General features: G+C 42.6%; 1 protein-coding gene and 1 long non-coding RNA gene across 3 annotated transcripts in view; one reads left to right on the top strand and one right to left on the bottom strand.

Annotated features, from left to right (window-relative positions):
- The window catches only part of TTC7A (tetratricopeptide repeat domain 7A), a 184,363-nt gene that overhangs the window by 86,569 nt on the left and 77,329 nt on the right, over nucleotides 1–20,465 (bottom strand). For both annotated transcript variants that reach the window (XM_044428394.1, XM_044428395.1), the window contains 3 exons: nucleotides 18,664–18,721; nucleotides 14,022–14,094; nucleotides 6,247–6,407 (listed from right to left, as the gene is read on the bottom strand). In XM_044428394.1, the coding sequence (XP_044284329.1) occupies nucleotides 6,247–6,407; nucleotides 14,022–14,094; nucleotides 18,664–18,721 (292 nt within the window). The remainder of the gene's footprint in view (nucleotides 1–6,246; nucleotides 6,408–14,021; nucleotides 14,095–18,663; nucleotides 18,722–20,465) is intronic.
- Nucleotides 322–12,537, top strand: LOC123022576. The gene is made up of 2 exons (XR_006414541.1): nucleotides 322–617; nucleotides 10,688–12,537. It is a non-coding gene; the product is annotated as an uncharacterized LOC123022576 (long non-coding RNA).

Raw genomic sequence — 20,465 nt, 5'->3', positions numbered from 1 at the left:
ACACACACACACACACACACACACACACACACACACACAATGTGCTTCATAGGGTATAATAATATTGTCTATCTTTCTGTAAGGGTTACTTGAAATCTACATTTTTTTAATATGTATGTGAAGCGCTTTGAGTACCCACGTGCTCCAAAATGCTGCTGTTGCAGACCAAGAAAAAAATTGCATTGCAGAACCAGAAGATGAGTTAAAAAGCAGCCAAATTCCCAGTGGCATGAATCTAGAACATGTGGCTGGTAAGGATGCATACTTCAGATACTGGAGCAGTTCTTGTTGGAAATATCCTTTCATCAGTTGGAAACTTTGTTTTGTTGCCATAGCTACTTCCATTACAAGTGGCCTTGACAAAGTCAGGAGGTATTTGTTTTGAAGCAAAACTACATGCAGCCTCAGCTGCAGAGTGTTAAAAACCTACAAGCATAAGAAGAGCCGTGCTGGATCAGATCAAAGGTCTTTCCAGCCCAGGATTCGATTCCCACGGTGCCCGGCCAGATGCCCCATCCCTGCCAGTGAACCACAAGCAGGTCATCGGCACGATGGCGCCCTCCCGCTCCCACTCCTCAGCGAATGGTTCGCAGAGACATCCTGCCTTGAGTCTGGAGGTAATGTGCCATCACATAAACGTGCTCATGGCTCTGAAAAGGTGCTTTTTAAAAATATGTGTGGATATTCACATGTACTTCTGTGCATTTTGTGTGCACTGAAATTCACAGGCGTTTTTGCATGCAATTCTTCCTAACATGCAAGTGTTTTCTAAACAGTTTCTCCTGTTTGCCTTTAAAGGCAGCTTTCTTTTCCCTAATGTACACATCATTGTACACAGCATTGTATACAATGACCAGGTTTCCGGGACACGACAACCCATCTTGGGTTGCCACCCACACTGGGATGATGTCTCATGTAGATCTTGACTTCTCAGTATACACATTTTACGTTTTTTGTTTTTTTTAAAATTGGAGAGCTGATCTTAGCATTCAGAGAAGTGCAAAAGCTTTAAAAATCTGCATTTTAGTCTGCATATTAATTCAAAAAAAGCAAATTAGGTTTGTTCATGCAAAAATGTGAACCAAACAGATTTGTCCCATCACAGAACTGCGGTAGCTAGAAAAGGATGGCATAAACTACAGGTTAGATCTTTTGAGTAGCTCTTTCTTTTCTTTCTTTCTGCAATGCTGATCCTAAAAGAAAAGCTGTCAGAAGGAATCAGCTTTGTAAACCATATAACGAAGTGCAGGTGTTAACAGCTGACTCTGAATAAAGTGTTTCTGTTGGGATGATTCCAGGGACTTGTGAGTTAGTTAATTCACTACTGTAATGAAGCTATTGACATCAGTGCTATATATCTAGGCTTTAAACAACAAACACCCATAAAAGGTTGAAAGGCTATTTTTTATGTTGACATTGCTTCACCACTACCACCATTTTCAAAGGCTCTGCTGGCCAATAAACTGAACCTATTGCTCTTTGTACAGTGCAATTGTGAGGGCTACTGTTGAGAGTTGGTTCAAATTGTTGCAGAGCCTTGAAGCCTAACGGGTGATCTTCAGCCAGACGCTCTAATGTACATCTCCTAATAGTTGTGACCTGCCCAGAGACAGTCAGCTGCTTGGAGTGGGAGGTATTATGTCACCCCACACATTCAAAGACCCATCTACAGGCCACGAAGTGATGGGGAGATTGTCTGGCGGAGTGAGAAGAAAAATAATCGAATTTTCAGCCGAGCAAAGATCTTCCCAGCAAAATGGAAGTGGCTTTCCCCGTTTTCTCCCCATTTTCCTCCTCCAACTTTTGTTACAACACTGCCACCCTCAGTGACCTGGTCTTGCCCATAAGGCCTTGCTAAACAGCAACAGCATGTCATTGTGATGTTGTACTATTCGGCATGCACTCTTGAGGAGAAAAGCACATAGCTGAAGGATGGGACCATTTTTATCTTTTAGACATCAAATTATGGCTGCAACCTTGTGTATGTGCAAGACAGAGAAAGGCCTACAGTTCCCAGCATGCTCTGGGCAGCCATTTTTTTTTTTTTTCTGTCTAAGCATGGATAAAATTGTGACTTTTAACCCACCAGGTTTTTTTTTAAACTAGGTGATGTGCAGTTCTTCTGCTTTAATATAATTGATTTTTACTAAATCCTTTAAACTGCTTTGCTGGCTCTTGCTCCTGCTTTTTTAATTTTACTTGTGCATTTTGTACTGTTTTAATTGGATGATATTTAGTGTAGACTGCTTTGGATGTTTTAATAGGTCAGCGCAGAATTATAGCATTGGAAGGAACCTTGGAAGTCATCTAGTCGAATCCCCTACTCGATGCAGGATCTGAAATTCAAGATGTAGCTCTGTGTAAATACTGCTGGTGTAACAGAACCCACCACTTTCCTGCACAGTGGTTGAGTTCACACAAAATGACTATCAACCCTGCATGGTGGTGCTGGTAGTGGTGAGCATGATCATATTTATATCCCCCCTATTCCCAGTGACAGGGACTCAAGACAGCTCACAATGTCAGCATCCATGCAATTAAACATTCAAAAAACAGATAGAAGTTATATAATTAAATCAGTTAAACAGTAAAATTGAACAAATACTCAGATTAATACCACTACAAACACCGCTATATATAGAGAGAGTAAAACTAATGCAGCACCAGCTCAGACCATTCCCAAATGCCTGCTAGAAAAAGGTTTTCCCCTGCTTCTGAAAACCTAACAATCAACCTAGCCTCTCTAGGAAGGGAATTTCTGAGCTTTGGGGCCACCACTGAGAAGGCCCTCTCCCGTGTTTGCACCAAGTGGCCCTGTGGGGGTTGAGGCACCAGGAGAAGGGCCTACGCAGAAGACCTTAGAGCCCAGACAGGCCCCTGTGAGGGACTTTCAGAGGACCTGTGACGCCCTCTGCAGCTTGGGTCCAGGCTTTGACTTGTGTCTGGAAACAGAGCAGGAGCCAGTGGAGCGGCTCTGACAGAAGCCGTCTGCTCCCTGCAGCCAGGCCCAGCCTGCGGTCTGGCAGCAGCTCTCTGACCCAGCTGAACTTTCTGAACACATTTCAGAGGCAGCCCCATGAGTCAGAGTAATCCCAACAGGATGTAGCTAAGGCATGTGTCACCGTGGCCAAATCAGACAGTTGAAGGAACGGGCGCAGCTGGTGCGTTCGTTGTAACTGTGCAGATCATGGCTTGTGGGTTTCTTACCATGATCTACCTGACAGACGATCAAGCATTTCTACATTATTGCGGTTTCCATCCTCCCTGCTCAGTTCTCCCAGTGCTGGCATGCACCCCACTTGATTCCTGAAATGCCATTCCAAGGTGCATCTCCCCCTGCCTGTGTCACCTCATCGGTCTGCACTGGATGGCTGGAGCGGCTTCTGCAGTTGTCACTATTTGCTAGTTGCATACCAGGACTGTGGAAACTATGATCCTGCGTTCAGACAAACGACAAGTCATAGTGGAACAGTGAGACCATGGAGCAACCGATGATTTCTTACTGTAGTTTCTAAAGTCCAACCTTACTATGAGGGAATACCTCAGCGGGGTTTTGACAACACAACAGACCAACAATGGTGAAAAACCACCATGTCTTGTCATGCTGTCTGAACCCAGCCAGTCCGTTGCATTGTCAAACAGAAGTTAAGAAGTCCGTTGCATTGTCATTGCAAGTTAAGAGGCTTCTCTAATGCTGAAATCTGCTTCCCTTCCATTTTCACCCATTGTTCTTAATAATGTCCTCAGGGCAGCAGAAAACAACTCTGCTACTTTTTCTGCATGAGAAGAGTGCTATCATTTTCCCCTTCATCTTCTTTTCGCCATGCTAAACATATCCAGCTCTTTCAATCATTCCTCATAGGATTTGGTTCACAAATCATTCCCCATGGTCCAGTTTATCAATGCCCTTCTTAATTTGTGGTGCTCCAAGCAGAACACAGTGCCCAAAAAGAAAAGGGCAGATCTGGACCTTCCTGCAATCTGGACATTATGCTTCTGAAGATCACATTAGCCTTTCTAGCTGCTACCTCACACTGCAGACTCATAGTCAGTTTGCTTATTCACTAAGACTCCAAGATACAGATTTTATAATAGAATAGTTGTTTTATATGTAAATGTCAGTATTCATTGGGATTTCAAGCATAGGAAAATATAAAGAAAGATACTCAAGACAAATTAGATAATATGCGTATACATGAATTCCGGCAATTTCAATTGACTCTTCTGAATGAGTATATACATATGTGCATGTGCTCTCTCTCTCTCATTCTCTCTCTCTCTCTCTCTCTCTCTCTCTCTCTCACACACACACACACACACACACACACACACACACACAGTATTACTGATTACCAAAGCAAAGACATGTATCCACTGGTGTGCCATTGCTTGTTTTTTAAAAATCAAGACTACAGAACCCATGTTATTTGGAAACAAAATCTTTAAAAGTGTGTGGAAAGAAGGCTGGATGTGTGGTTAAGGAGAAGAGGGAAATGTGCAATTCTGTAATATTTGAGAAGCAGCAGGTGCTTGTGTAATTAAAGGCAGGGTTGTAATACAAACTCCTACATGAGGAGGGTTCAGGTTGCTCAGGCATGAGTGGCGCAGAGTCCAGGTTACTCACATCACACTCTATAAAAGGGTCAAAAGGAACCAATGGCCAATAGGAATCTCCTGCAGAAATTATATTCTGCTCTGGATTAATCTGATACTGTGAACAGCATCCAACTATATCGTCTTCATTGTCAACCTGCCCATGCCAAGTCTAATTCTCAATTCACACAAATATGTTTTATTTGGACATGTCCCCATGAGGAAGCATTAACCTTCCTGATGGTCACAACTTCAGCATGTTCTTGTGACTCTGCCACGCATGGAGCGCTTTGACAAGTTACCATGTTATTGAAAAAACCAAAACATTATCCTTCTATTGAAAATTTTGCTCTCCTCCAGAAGCAATGTCCAGCCATTTTTGTGACATTTTCTTTGATTCTGTTCCTTGAATGCTGTCTCCCTACTCTCTAAACTCGGGAGTGCATACAATCAGGGTTTTTTTTGAAGGAGTGAAGAGCAGTACTGCTATTTTTCACCCCGTTCCCTTGCCAAGAATTAGTTAACTTAAGTCACATTGATTTGAGTGGGTTTGCAACGACTATTGCATGGATCCAACCCACTGGAAAAATGATGTCTTTATTGACTACAAGTAACCCTGCTCAAGTTCAGAACACAAGACAAGATTGCAGAGAGAGTCGCAGAAAACAGTCCATTCGTTCAACATGCATTTTATTCATTATTATCATGAAATGGTAATTTTGGCTTCATAAATTAGCAGTTCTAATCTTTAATATGAAACCCTTTCACTGACTGCCATTGTGAACTCGGTGTAGCTGCTGTTTCTCAGCACAGCATCAGTCATTCCTCTTAAGTCAACAGCCTCGTCTGACATAGTGCGCGCCAGTCCAAAATGTCTGAAGGGCACCATGCTGGGGAAAACCACATTACATTGTATTTCCCACTGGAATGCTCCTTTAGACAAGCAGCTCACAGACACTACCCTAGTCCAGACAGTGAAAGCTTTGAAATATATCTGCAGGCATGTTTAAATTGTGATCCATAATCTCCATATCACACCTGCTTATTTTGCAACAGTAAATTATTTTATAGTCATTTCAAGATAGTGGTTTTCTTTGGGGCAGCACAAATGATATGTAACGTAATTTCATTTACAGCAAAGGCAAGGCTCAGTTTCAGTAAGGATGTATTTCTGTTTGTAGTAGAAATGTAACCAGTCTTTCAGAGCCTCTTTTTCTGCACTGGTTTTTGGACACTGTACATTTCAACTCATTTCCCCAGCCAGCACCTCTTGTTTCACATTGTGATCTGCATTATGTTTCACTGTATTACTGATGAACAAAGCAAAAGCAAGAATCCAGTGGTGTGGGTGTGCTTCTTTTTTTAATCTGGACTACACAACCCATGTTATTTGGAAATAAAATATTTAGAAGTGTGTGGAAAGAAAGCTGGACCACTTTCAGGGACTGAGTAGGAATGGGGTGCCTGTGGCCCTCCAAATGTTATTAGACTACAACCCCCCCATCATCCCTGATCCTTGGCCATGCTGGATGAAGTTCATGGGAGTTGCAGTTGGACAACATTTGCAGGGCCAAAGGTTCCTCATCCCTTCCCTAGATGCACCGGTGTCTGAGACTTTCCTATGTCATAAAATATATTTTCAACACTGCTTACCTAAAGCAGTCTGGATACTCTGCAAGAGCCATGTTGATGATATCCAAAGCATGCTGATAGTGTTTTTGGGCTGAAAAAAGGAGAGCCAGCAAATGGAGGGAATTCATGTCATCCTTACATAGTTTCAGTGCTTCTTGTAGGCGTTCTATTGCATCACAAATCTGGAAAATAAAAATCAACCATTTCTCTTATTTGACTCAGTTCTGCATGAAATTTGTTTATTTTGGCCCTTGATTATCACAGAACAAAACAAAGACAAAACAGAAAAGCCCCCAAGCTAAATATCACTCAAGGCAGAATCAATAAAACCCAAGAAGCAAGAAATAAAAGCAATTGTGAAGCAGGAGCATAAAAGACATCCTGTAGATGTGTATTCATTGGCATCCTGTAAAAGAAAATATCAATAATACAACTCACATTTAGGTAACATTTAGTAATTGGTACCTGGATTATAGATTGTTACAAGTGAAGCAACAATGTCTTGTTGCTGCAAAAATGCATCTCAGTGGCACACAAGAAGTGGTGCCTTTGTTTTTACTAGCTACTACAGGGATTGTGTTTTACCCTTCCAACTTTTCTGAGGATCAGTTCTAGGATTCTGCTTCATTAGAAGTTCCTGAACAGAGGCTGGATAGTCATTTATCAGTGATATTTTAGTAGCAGATTTCTTGCAGCAGGAAGGGGTTGGACCAGGTGATCTCTGAGGTTCCTTCCACTCTGTTCTCCTGCTGTTACCTTTGGTCCAGTGTTCATGCTCTTTCATTAAGAAAGAAATGTATTTCAAGCTTTCCCAGAATAAAACCTGGATGCTTATAAAACTTTGAGATCTGAATGGAACGCCCTGAGCTGCCTATGCCCCTGCTCCAGGCAGCTAATGCCAACAGCCATTACACAAGGTCTGATGAAGCATACTAGGCAAACCTTGCGGAGGTTTAAGCAGGTCTGGATCAGAGCAATGCCTGCAAAGAAAACCACCTGGGAACCCAGCCTATGCCTGCGGTTCCCTTGGTTCCATATGGAAGAAAGGCACCAAATATACATATTAAAGAACATCTGTGATATATTAAAAAAAGAACAAGCTGATCTTCGCTCTTTAAAGACCTAAGCATCTTCTCCTATATTTACCTACCCTGATATGGTTGTCTGAAGTCCTCCAGCTGCCCCTGCCAAGTGCTCTGCCCAGAGAGAATCACCTGTGGTCGTTCTGGTGCCAGCTGAATACCATTTTATCCTTCCAGGCATTTTATTAACTGTTTTTGTACTCTATCCTGCAGCTAATTTTAGTTTGGTTTTATTACTTGTACTGGTTGTATTCTTTGCTTCTAGATTTATTTTGGCTTTATTCTGTGCTGTTTTTATTTTGTATTGCAATAGTCACACTGTATGTTTAACATATTGTACACTGTCCAAATAAGTTCAGTTATTGAGTATTTTAAATATTATTTTTAAATAATTTGACCCTTGTCTGTTCCTGATTCTGCTTTTCCTTCTGGGCCTGCCATGCTTTGCGGGATCTCTGACCCTCTTTGTCTTACTGGGACTGATCAGCACCTGGTCTCAGTGCTGTGGCTGTAGCCACCTGCTGCCTTTGTCCTGGACCTGGCATCTGGCTGGTGGACAGGGCATGAAAATGAAACGCCTTGCCAGTAACCATTTGAGAGCCAGGTATCCGGGGAAGTACCTCATTGCCAACTAACTACGATTTAGTTCTGATTTGCTCTCTGATCTGCAGGCCATGTCCTGCTCCTCATCATCCCCATAAATGGGGGAAAGGATATGAGGGAGGCGTTCTCAGGGGCAGCCCCCCCCCACAGTAGAAATCCCTCCCAGGAGAGGTGTGATTAGCCCCCCACTGTGAGCATGATGAGATGGAAGTCTAAGCCCTCTTTATTTGCACAAGCATTTCAGTTCTGACCTGTTGGCTTTGATGTCTTTAGGTTCAATTCTGATACTTTAAATTGTTTTAGTGTTAAGATACAATTTGTTTTACTGCTGTTTCTTCTACCAATATTGTGAACTGCTTTGTACTCCTTTCAGGGAAAGGGTAGGGTACAAGTTTTTTAAAAAAACATAAAGAAGCAAACCAAATAGCTTCACATAATGCTTCAATCTGTTGAATGTTTCCTGTCAATCGCCCTTTTTGCAAGCTGAATATTATTCTTTGGGTCAACATGTGGAACGCATACGGAAGAAAACCTCTGTTCTTGGCACTCTGTATTATCCCAGAGCTGCCACGACACCCTTGAAACCACATCCTAAGCAGCACTCCAGATCATGGTAGTTCTGCTAGCTGAAGAAAGGGGAGCTCTTTGTTAGCATCAATATTTTAGAAGCAAAACACCAAGAAAATATAAGAAATCCTAATGAGCAGAGCATCTTCCTTGAAGGAAGCCCTCTGGCTTCTGCCCAGTTCATGAGCAGCAACTTTGCATCTGCTGATTGTATAAAAGGTCCTGAGAAGTAGCTGTGATTTGTTGAAATGAAGCAATGAAAATTTTAAGTAAAGGATTGACTTCACCCAACACCAACCACTCCAAAATGCTCCCTTAAGACAGTAAGTATGTCAGCATCCCAGGCTCGAGCCCCCTTCCACTTTTAATTAAGCAGCAGCAGACAAATAGGAAGAGGCAAAGCGCTTAATGTCAACATATCCTGATCTTTTATTGGCATACTGGAAACATTTAACGAGTCAACTGAAAATTGGCACAAGAAAGTTTTGAGCTGGATTTCCAGAACTAGAAACCTTCCCTGGGAAGCAGGTCCTGGTTATCCCAGAGCACCAGACCTCAGCCTGGAAGGCTGAATTTCCAAGCCTGGTAGAGCATAGAGAATTGGCAAGCTATAATGCTCCTACCAGGCTCCCACTATGATGACCCAGTGATGAGAAGTGCTGCACTTCTGTCGATTTTCCTCCCCTATTACACAGTAGTGCTAGCAGAAGAGTGGCAACTGTAGATCAAGTCTTGGGTAACTACTCTGCTGAGTTCCTTATCAGTAAAAATAGGAATGGCAGGATCATACTTTGAAGGGACTTCTTTGAGGATTGCCATGATGGTAAAGGGCCTGTGGGGGCTGCAATACAGACAGTAGTGAAAGAATAGTATGACTGCATGCAAGCATGGGAGGCAAGCAGGCAGGCTATCAATGGCCCCTAAATCATGGGGGCTTATAGGACTGGCGGTGTGCCTCTCGGTATCAGTTGCAGGAGAACATGAGCAGGTGGGCACGGCTGCCCCATGGCCGCTTGTGGGCTTCTCGTGGGGATCTGGTGGGCCGCTATGGGAAACAGAACGCTCAGCTAGATGGGACTTTGGTCAAATCCAGCAGGGCTCCTCCTACTTTCTCAAAACAGTTTCGCAAAAGCAGGCACCAGACATTTATTTATAGAGGTCCGAGCTTGTTAAATTGAAGCAGCTGCATAGCAGCAGAAACATGGAGCTGTACGGAGCTGGCAGTGCTCTTAAATACCATTTGGGGATTTGCCAGATGTTGAAGAATCCAAACGCTAGCATGACTCTCTGGCCTACGATCTCTGATGGTGAGGAAAGCAGAGCAAACTGCAAGCGTCTCATCCCAGTCCAGCCAGCAGCCTCCTCTGAACTTGTGCACATGTGCTCCAGGGAAGGTGCGCACAGTGTTGAGCAAGTGTGAGATGCTTATGCTAATATTATGTACTGTACAGACTTTCTGAAACAAACTTCGAGCTCAGTGCTTCATGTATCGAAGCTTTTAGAGATGCTGGCAAAGGAAATAGACCTATTCATTCTGGTTGGGCATTGCCAAGTTAGGGGGTAGGACAGAGACAGGCTAATGAGAGCAAGGCATGGCTGAGGGGGGCGGAAGCAGGGTGGTGGTTTGCAGAAACAAGAAGAATAGTCCTTTTGCGGCTAGCGCCAGGGAGTAATCTAGACCAGGACCTCTTTCGAAAGGAGGTCTCCTTGCTGGTCCTCACATAGCTCTCTTTGACATCCAAAGACTGGTGGATTGAATCACTGCCTTGCTGAAAGCCCTGCTGCAGACGCTTCCATTTTTAAAAGGCTTAATGTGTAATAAACCAGCCACTCCTGGCAAGAACCAATCAATTCTTACATGGTATACAGCTTGCTCAGACATCCACTTTGTTCCAATAAAACCAGACGGCAAACCAAACTTTGGCATGTCAGGAATTGCCTTGGTTGCTTTTTTGTTTGTTTTGAACATTTCTGCTATAAGATAGTTCGGAAAAGCTACTGGCAAAACATGGTGCAGCAAAGCATCGTTATTCCTAATTCTGGGCAACCAACACATCCACAGCATGGTGGGCTACTGAAGATGTAAATAAGAAAGGCATTTATGGATATAAATGCATGCAATGACTGAGGAGGCTCCCAGATGGAGGGCACCTGGTGGTGCAACTGAAGCCACGGTGTAGCAATTATCCTGTTCTTTTTCTTCTTAACAGATTTTCTGAAGAAGGAAAAGGATGGAAGAAGTGGTGGGAAAACACAGAAAGTTATGAGCGGAAGAAGGCAGCATCTGAGCATCCCTCACCTGTAAATTTCCCTGAATGAGGCAGGGTAATGGCACCAGAAAAGCATCATCTAGAACAGGGCAGTCCAACTTTTCGTACCTTGAGAGTTACCTGAGGATTTTGATATGGAATCCCAGGGGCCGGACAATGAATTACATTTCCATATCATAAATTAAAGTGTTTGCAATATATGTATTTATTTTAATATACACAATGAATGTGTTAACCGTTAAACAAGAATGAAATAATTTTAAGATGATTTTAGGATTAATTGTATTAAAAATGCTTTCTGGGCCTGTGATCTCTGCAGAGGCCGCAGGCATCTCCTTCTCCGACCACAGCCCAAGCACAATGGAGTGGCCCATCCCTTTCTTCCCTGTGTCTCCCGCCCAGAAACACCCCCATGTGACCCCTTGGCCCCTCCTTCCTTCCTGGCATTGGCAGGCCGAGCCTCTTGTACTTGAGCCAGGAAACTCCCCCTAGCGTGCCCCGCCTGCTCCTGCTGATGAGGGCCAAGGCGCTCAGCACCTGTGTGCTAGTCAGCTGGAGCGGAGGCCACCAGCCCAACCCACTGTCTTCCTGAACATCGGCCTGCTGCAGTCATGCCCATGCCATTGCTGGGATCTGGACTGGGGGGAATGGGGCACTCCAAGCAGCAAGAGGGCCGCATGCTGGACGACCCAAATCTAGAGGCATTCTGAAGGCTGATTCAACCACATGTTACATCCCTTGGTTAAGAAATGCTGACTTTGCTACTACCATGCATGACTTGGTGACCTCCAGTTTAGATTACTGCAAGGCACTTGAAGTGGGGCTGCCCTTGATGTGTACTCAGAGACCATAGTTGGTCCAGGATGTGTGGACAAGGTTATTGACTTTATCTCCTTCATGCAGCCACCCTGACCAACTTCAGGGCCTTCCAAGTGTCCATGTACAACTCAATGTTCTGGTCTTGACCCTACAAAGTCCCAAACGGTTGTATTTAAAATGTCCAAGTTTCTAAAGGAATGCATGCTCATGTATGACCACATGTGGCCATCATGCATGAAAGCAACTATGTGAAGCTGTGCTGTGTGTTCCACCTTCTTCGGAGGCTATTCTGATAAACACCAGAGACAGGGACTTTTCAGTGCTGGCCCCGAGACTGATAGCTCTTCCCTCCAGGAACATCCATCTTGCACCCTCTTCTTCAGAAAACAGGTTAAAATATTTTGCTTGTGAGGAAGATGGTGGCTAACAATGTTTACATTACCCTGATTTTTTAAATCTTTGAATCTTTGAAGTTGATAATATTTTTGTAGTTTTAAGTATTGTGATATGGATTATCAGCAAGCTTGGATGATCTTTTTTAAGGCAGATTTTAATTATCAGCACCTTTTATCAAATTACATCCTTACATGGACAGAGATAGCTGAGGTACAGCTATCCAAGGTCTGGTAACTTCTCACCTTGATTATAGCCAAATGAAGTGAGGTGGGCGGCTTCTCAGAAGTGGGCCTCTTCAGGTGTGGAATGAGCTCCCTAGACAATGTGCTCTTTTTTGGCATCAGGTGAATACCTTAATTTCCCAGGCATATTGATCATTCACATTTCTGTTGTTTTACATCACAATTTTATTTTAAATCGTTGCGCTGCTGGGTTTTTGTTTTTTATTATTTCATATTGTAGCTTAAAATTTATATTTTATCATGTAGTAGTTTATGGTTTTAATTACTGCGAGCTGCCCAAAAAATTTGGCTGGCTATAAGGCAGTATGGAACTGTAATAAATATTATTGATAACTGTTGCTGTTTTTTGTTGTCAAAAGCCACCATGCCACCTCTCTTCTTTTCTTCCAAGCAGATTGAGAGAAGAGACTTCTAACTACAGTCTTCTATTATGTTAAAATAGGCCACCCAGCAGTACTGCAGGATGCTACTTAACTGCCTCGTTCTCTGAACAACCCTCCCATCTTTGAATTTGCCTAATCTCATTTAATGCTATCTAAGTAGGTGGCCAACACTATCTCCCAAGAAATCGAATTCCATAGTTAAACTATGTGCTCATAAAATTTTGACTATAATCTGCCAGCATCCACCTAGTCTAATGGCCACCTAGCATGGCAGAACTTGCCCACCTTCATTTCAGTGGGAAATGGAGACAGGAAGGCTAAGGAAGATGAATGATTTTGCACCTAAATAGTATTTGATTTAAGAAAGTGTGAAGTTGGGACATGTGAGTATCTTCTAAGCTACTCTGCTGAGTGAGAATGGCCCAACAAGAATAGGGTTGAGGGCAGGAGTTTAAAGGCAACTCAGGAAGGTCTGGACTCCCAGAATGAAAGCAAGGCATTAACTGAGCAGTTACACAATTTTTCAGTTACAGAGCAGTCAGTCATTTTGGAACCCTGCACCCATCTCAGCAGGCACCAAATTGGCTGGTGAAAGCCTTAATCATGGCACTCACCAGTTAATATAATCTGCCAGATATATCAGTAGTATCATTTATCCTTCAGTTAATCAGAAAGAGAATACATTAGATAGTTTAAATTATTAAGGATATTAAAAATGCATTAAGAAAATGTTTATCATGAGCTACATTGGCAAAAGCAGAGCAGGATATTTTAGAGGCCTAAAAATAAATATGTCTCAGGTATCAGCAACACACTCCAAACATGCTTTAAAGATTTATACCCTGTTAAATGGAGGAAAACAGAGTAGCCATAGAGGACTCAGGCTGATACCAATCAGCACTAGAATATTATTCCTGGGCCCTTATGTTGAACTTATTCTGGGCTTTCACCCCTCTCTGACTGATACATGACTTTTTCTCTTGGTCGTCTTTATGGTGGGCAATAGCTTAGACTCAGGTAGCTAAAATTCCTACATTTCACATCAGAACAGTGCTTAGGCTGAATCAAGGTTCTCCTACCATACTTGTTAAAATAACTGAACAAATTTTGACAAAAATTGCACGCATGTTTTCAGAGCACAAGCCTGTAGTAATATTTAACACGATCCTCTAGAAGCATGGCTGTAAGTCTTCCACGAAGATGCTCAAAACAGGGTAAAGTTATTTGCATATACTGAAAGCTGATTAAATACAGAAGCTGAAGCATGCTATCAAGAATATTCTAGAACCTCAGAAACAAGTCATTGCGGAACGATCAAGGCGCAGGTACAAAGTTTGCCAAAACCAATGTCCCAGATGAAAGACTTCATCAACTGCACCCACATTATGAAAATCTCACTTTCTTCTACTTTTTACCAGAGATTTTTGCACTTACCTGCCTGACAAGAGCCAGCTGTAGGGACACATAGAGGATGATCTGGTGGTCTTCAGGTGCCAAGCGATGTGCTCTGTAAAACATAAATAAACGTGAATGTTGCTGAACATGAATCCGTGCTACAAAGCTGAACTCACAAGGAAGGATGCTTGGCAGTGATGAAAAGGAGCACAAAGCGCTAACATCATTACGTGGAGTGAGCGGTTATGCCCCTCAGTCAAAGATGGACAAATTTGTCAGTCTCTTGCCCAGAGTGATAGATTTTTGAGGTCAAGTGCATTCTGTTCCATTTCTATACACATTTTGATTTAAAAAAAACTATACAGAAATGTGCACTTTTCTGTGCAATTCCCCAATGTAAGCATATTTTGTTTAAACGCACACACATTTTTGAAATTACTTTCCATTGCTGTGAAGGCGTTCTTTGTGAAGTTTTCAAATATACATACATTGTGCACAGTTTTCCCTAAACACACACTTTTGTGCACATGTTCCTCTGATGGGCTATGACACAAAGCTCATAAAATACCAATTTTTATGTTCATGTGTGCTTGGGAGTTATGAACTGACTAAATGCATTAAATCGAGCAAAACAAATTTCATATCCATCCCTACCGTATGTTATATATTGTTTATCAATGTTGCACTGCTACATGTTGAAAATCACTCAAACATAAAGCTCACTGCATGACTTTGTGCAGGTTATCATCACTCAGCCCAACCTGGTATGTGGGGCTGTTGGGAAGATGACAGCATCATAAGCGAGTCCTGCGAGATCACCCAGGAGGCCACATAGTCCGGTTTCTTCAGAGGCGAACCTGATGGCACTCCCCCCACCCGCCACCCACACATGTGTGTGTGTATCAGTATCAGTCAGAATGGGAATAAGATGAGGGTTCACAGTATGCATTTCTCAGGGAACCCAAAGTACCATAGGATTTCCTGCAGAGACCAAGTCAGCTCTTTGCGTCTTGGTTCCAGGCCCAGCACTGGAAGTTTACCTTGGCTTAATTTATCTGCAAAGGGCATCACATCTTTCCTAGCACCCAATATGCCATTTTTGCATGGTGCATTATCAGAAAAGAGGAACTGCTGCCTCTAAAATGAGCCACAACATTGCATATGCTAATTATATATATGCAAATTTTTGAAATAATTACTGCAAGTTAAACAGAAATGCAATACATCTCACCATAATGGGGGAAACTCTGATAAAGTGACTTGTCTGAGTTCTCAGTTTGCTGCCCAGCTGCTAATTGTAGATGAGTCGCTCTGCAGGTTCTGCTTTCCCTTCTCAGTAATTTTTATCTTTAAACTAGATTTGACTTTGCACAGCCCTTTAAAAAGAGGAGGCCTTCAAAGAGAGGACTGCTCTTTGCCTCTCCTATACTGAACCAAATGGAGAATGGATGGTGCTGTAAGACAGACCCACTCCGAGAGGGAGAGAGGGGGAGAGGGAGGGAGAGATCAGGGCCTATGCAGCAGAATCTAATGGGAGTCATTCTACAGACCCATTCTGCTAAAGAGTTGCAATGAGCAAATTCTTGCACATTACATTTCCATAATTACTTGCATTCTCCTCTTGCACACTGTTCAGAACCTGGCTTGCTCTAGCAGAACAACACAGTTGATATTGCCCACAATTTCCTTAAAGGGGAAGAACATTCTGCACAGAAGATTCCCTCTTCTGCTTCCCTCACAAGCTTTGGGCAGGTACGGGACAGAGATAAGCCATTGCAACTGCCATTGTGATAAAACGGTGTTTTGTCTTTAAAGTGGCAGTAGCTGTGGCTTCCACCTCTCTTCCTCTGCCTCAGATAAGCACTAAGGACACCAGAAACTTCAGGAAAAAAGCCAGCAAGGGCTGTCTTGGAGGCACTCAAGAAACCAGCCAACATAAAACATCTGTAAATATGCCACTCCTCCATGCTTTATACTGCCAGATGTTATAAAGAATCCATTTATAACATGCCACTCCAGAGCTGAGTGGCCAATGAGTTCTGGCCAGGTGCTTGGATATAGGACTAAGGGGGAAGTAAAGGTGGTGCTGTTCAGGAGCATCCATCGTAGGTTTTAAGGACTTTCCTTGATGAAGTTGCTGTAAGCAATTCAAGATGAGCACAATCTTAACGGAGGTACAGCCCTCACTTTATGATTCACAATAAGACCTTAGGTTCTGTGTCGAATTAATATTTTTATGAATTTTTATTCAACATGAGGGGTTTTCTTCAATCATCACTGGAGTAGAATTCAGATACTAATATCTGCCAATATTAATACGTAGGAAATTATCTGCAATTGTGCAGATTTGGTTTAATTTTGTAATTGTTCCCATTCCAAGCTCTTTGGGGACATAAAACTACAATTTCTTAAACATGGAGGTTGAATTGCAACACATTCCCTTAGCAAGCTGAACATCTGCCTTCCCCATTCATTGTAAGCCTGATCATCAAGATTCAAGAAGGTAACACAAATAAAAATAATCTTCAGTATTCTGCCCAGTATATTTAGGTCAGACATGCAGAGAACTTGGGAGGATGAGAAATGGCGTAACTGTTAAGGACAGTCCTGGTGTGCCCTTGAGGGCTGGACTCAGCACCTGGGCAGCATGGTTGGGGGTGGCCTCTTTGGCCAATTTTAGAGTATAGAATGAAGGCCCAGAGGCATCTTGGGTCCAAGCCACTTGGCAGTTTATAGATCACTGGGGCACCTCAAATCATGCTTGGAAGGCTACAGCAAGCCAACAGAATGCCTGGGGCATTTACCGTTTGTGTCCCAGGATGGAACAGGAAAGCACAGTGAAGACTGAGGGTGCTGCATTTCCTATTCCATTCACCTTCCCAGAGGCACAGGACAACTGCAGTTCTTCCCCATGCAGGAGAGGCATCAAAAGGATTACAGGTGAAACTATTTGTCTAGTAAACCCAGTATGGTCTATTCTGCAGTTCTCCAGGCTCTCAGTAGAGGCTGTCTTTCCCATCACTTGCTACCCAACCTGAGAATCTTCAAGAGCGGCCCTGGGCCCATCGGCATGAGTGTGCTCAGCCTCTGCATGAGAACTCTTCCCTTTGCACAAAATTTTAGCTTCTCTCTTGGGCATTCCCTCAGTATCAAGCTCTGTGGAGCTGATGCACCCAGCTCTCAAAACATTCAGAGCAAGTTGTCTTACTTTGACACACTCAAATGTATATATTCCATTGCTTCAACAAACAGAGTAAAAGAGTTAGAAGGGACCTCAGAGGGCCAACCCCCTTCTGCCAACACCCTGCCAAACCAAGAAATCCACAGCTACCATACCCTCAATATTTATCCATTTATTTATTTTCTATACTACCCAATAGCTGAAGCTCTATAAGCTCTGGAGATTATAAAACACAGGAACATACAGTTGCAAAGAGAGAGAGAGAGAGAGAGAGAGAGAGAGAGAGAGAGAGAGAGAGAGGCAGGTCCAGATTGTTTTCAAGTTCCACATCCAGGTTTGTACAAACATGCTTTTGGGATTTATTTATTTAAACAACAACAACAAATAGTGATGAGTCGAATGCATCTCCCTGGGAAGGAATTACAAAGGTTGGGAGCCAAGAATGAGAAAGCTTGTTCCCTAGTAGCCACCAATGGAACAGTTTTGACTGATGGGCTTCGGTAGGCTCAGGCACGATGCAAGAGATCCTTTGGGTACTGTGATGCCAACTCATTTTCAGCTTTAAAGGCCAAACCCAGCATCTTGAATTGAGTATAGAAATGAACAGTCTGCTATCTAAGTGCCTTGGAAACCATTTAATATGCTTTGAAGACTTAGCTTCCAAGAGCATTCTAGATGGCTGATTCTGCTCCGGCTGATTCTGCTCCAGCTACAGTTTCCAAACTGCCTTCAAGGACAAACATACATAAAACTCATTTGTGTGATCCAACCTGGATGTCGCCAAAGCGCGCATTACTTGAGCAGGTTTCTCAATAAAGCACTTAAGAAAAAGCCTCAGCTAGCAGATGACACGAAAGATTTCTACCTGGGAGCCTGGACAGTCACTTCCAATCTAAGAAAGAGACTGTCCCTCTCAGCCGAGCTATTGCTTTTAATGCTAGCAGGCTATTCTCAGTCTGGTAGCCATGCCTAATGCACGGAAATTCAGTACTCACAGCACCCCCTGTTGACTAACAGGGATATCTACGAAGCCTGATTAGTGATTTACCCTCATCCAAGCCAGAGTTAAGATATCAAGGAAACAAGCCACAGCCGGTGGGGAAAGGTCAAAGGGCTAAAAATAAGTGTGGTTAAAGAGTAATATAGGACAGTAATTACATCTGAATAGCATGCTAACGGAGATGTTACATCTGAGTCTAGGAATGTATGCCACTTAAAGCCGCATCCCCCTCCGAGAAGGACCTCTGTCACGATGACACCTCCTTACACTCCAGGTTGGCATACAGAGAAACAACAAACAAGAGTACATTTCTGGTAGATTGTAAAGGCAAAAATACTCCCTCACCCCACCATATATATATTTCCTGTATGCACCAAAAACGGGGGTAGGGATGGATATCCTCAAAAGCTCAAACATCCTGAGATGCCTAGAAGGATTTCAGATGAAAGCATAAACAAGCAACATCTGTCAATTGGCATGTTTTTAGTTCTTCTTCTCACCTTTCTAATGTCTGAAGTGCTTTCCGGTGCAAATCATCTTGTGTACTTTTCAAGGTAGCTGCAATAAAAGAAGCAAAAATGTTTGTTTTTGCAACTACTGCAGCAAGCAGTAGGGATGACTGGGTGCCTAGTTTTGAGGAAAACAGCCCATATCATTCTTCATTAAGAGCATTTCCCTAAGGAGTCGCTGCCTGAAAAAGCATTTACTGCCTTATTTCAATGGGTTCTACAAATTGATCACGCCTGCCAGCACAGACATCTATTTCAACCATTCATTCATTCTGCCTTTTTTTTTTTTTTTCGATTTATATCCTGCCGTTTTCCTGCAAAGGGCTCAAGGCAGCTTACATCATTCTCCTCCTCCATCTTATCCCCACAACAACAACCCTGTGAGGTAGGTTGGGCTGAGAGTCTGTGACTGGCCGAAAGTCACCCAGTTGGCTTCATGGCTGAGCGGGGACTAGAACCCAGATCATCTGAGTCCCAGTCCCATGCTCTTAGCCACTACACCACACTGGCTCTTATAGTCAAAGCTCTCAAGGCAGGTCACAACAATTTAAAACTTTAAAAAATAAAATACAGTAGAAGAATGTACGTATTTAAGAATACAGTATAACATAAAATTGAGAACTAAAGTAAAACCCGGCAGCAGTACAAAGCTTTAAAATATAATACAGAATTTTTTAAAGACTGAAATTAAAATTCCTTGGAGAAATTCTAGGAAAGTAAGGTCATTCTTTGTTTTTAGGGAACATTCAGCAAACATCAGACCAGAAATGAAACATCTTGGTAACTTTGGGAATTCCTTGCCCTATATGACCTGCCCTGAATTTTTTTAAACTATCATTCCCCCAGTGGCTCATAGCAGTGTCCCTAGATCAGCCCTGCCAGATCAGACCAAAGGTCTATCTAGTTCAACATTCTGATAATAAAGTAGCATACTGGGGAAAAGTACTTCCGTTTATCTGCCCTGAATCTCCCATCATTCAGCTTCATGGGATGACACCAGGTTCTAGTTTTATGAGAAAAATATCTTCCTATCTATTATTGCCATGCCATGCATAATTTTGTACACCTCTATCCTATTGACCCTTACTTGCCTTTTTTCTAAGCTAAACTATCCCAGATGTTCCTTATAGGGAATTTTTTTATTCCCTTGACCATGCTAGTTGCCCTTTTCTGCATTTTTCCAACTTTATAATATCCTTTTTTTAGGTGTGGTGACCAGAACCGTACATACTATTCTAAGTGTGGTAACACCACAGGTTTTCAGAAATGCAATTTGATATTGGCAGTTTTATTTTCCATTCCTTTCCTAATTATGCCTAATATGGATTTTTGCCTTTTTTCACAGCAACTTCAAATTGGATTAACATTTTCGTCAAGATGTCCATCAAAATCCCAAGATCTCCTTCTTGGTCAGTCACTGCTAGCTCAGATCCCATCAACTTAAATTTGAAGTTGGGATGTTTTGCACCAAAATGCATCACTTTATACTTGCTGATATTGGACCACATTTGCCATTTTGATGTCCAATTCTCCTGATTTGGAAAGATCCTTTGGAGGTTTGCACAATGTTTGTTTGATTACCCTACATAATTTGGTGCTATCAGCAAACTTGGCCTCACCAGATTATTTATGAACAAGTTGAGTGGTATTAGTGCAAATACAGATTCCTGTGGGACACCGTTATTTACATCCAATTTGGAGAATTTACCATTTCTTCCTCCTCTGCTTTCTGTTCTTTAGGAAGTTCCTGATCCAGACTATTAGAATACCTTTGCTGTTATTCCATAACAGCA

This window comes from Varanus komodoensis, unplaced genomic scaffold (assembly GCF_004798865.1).
Source record: "Varanus komodoensis strain SLA01 unplaced genomic scaffold, ASM479886v1 scaffold2, whole genome shotgun sequence".
Taxonomy (NCBI): Eukaryota; Metazoa; Chordata; class Lepidosauria; order Squamata; family Varanidae; genus Varanus; species Varanus komodoensis.
This window is presented reverse-complemented; position numbering and strand designations above follow the sequence as displayed.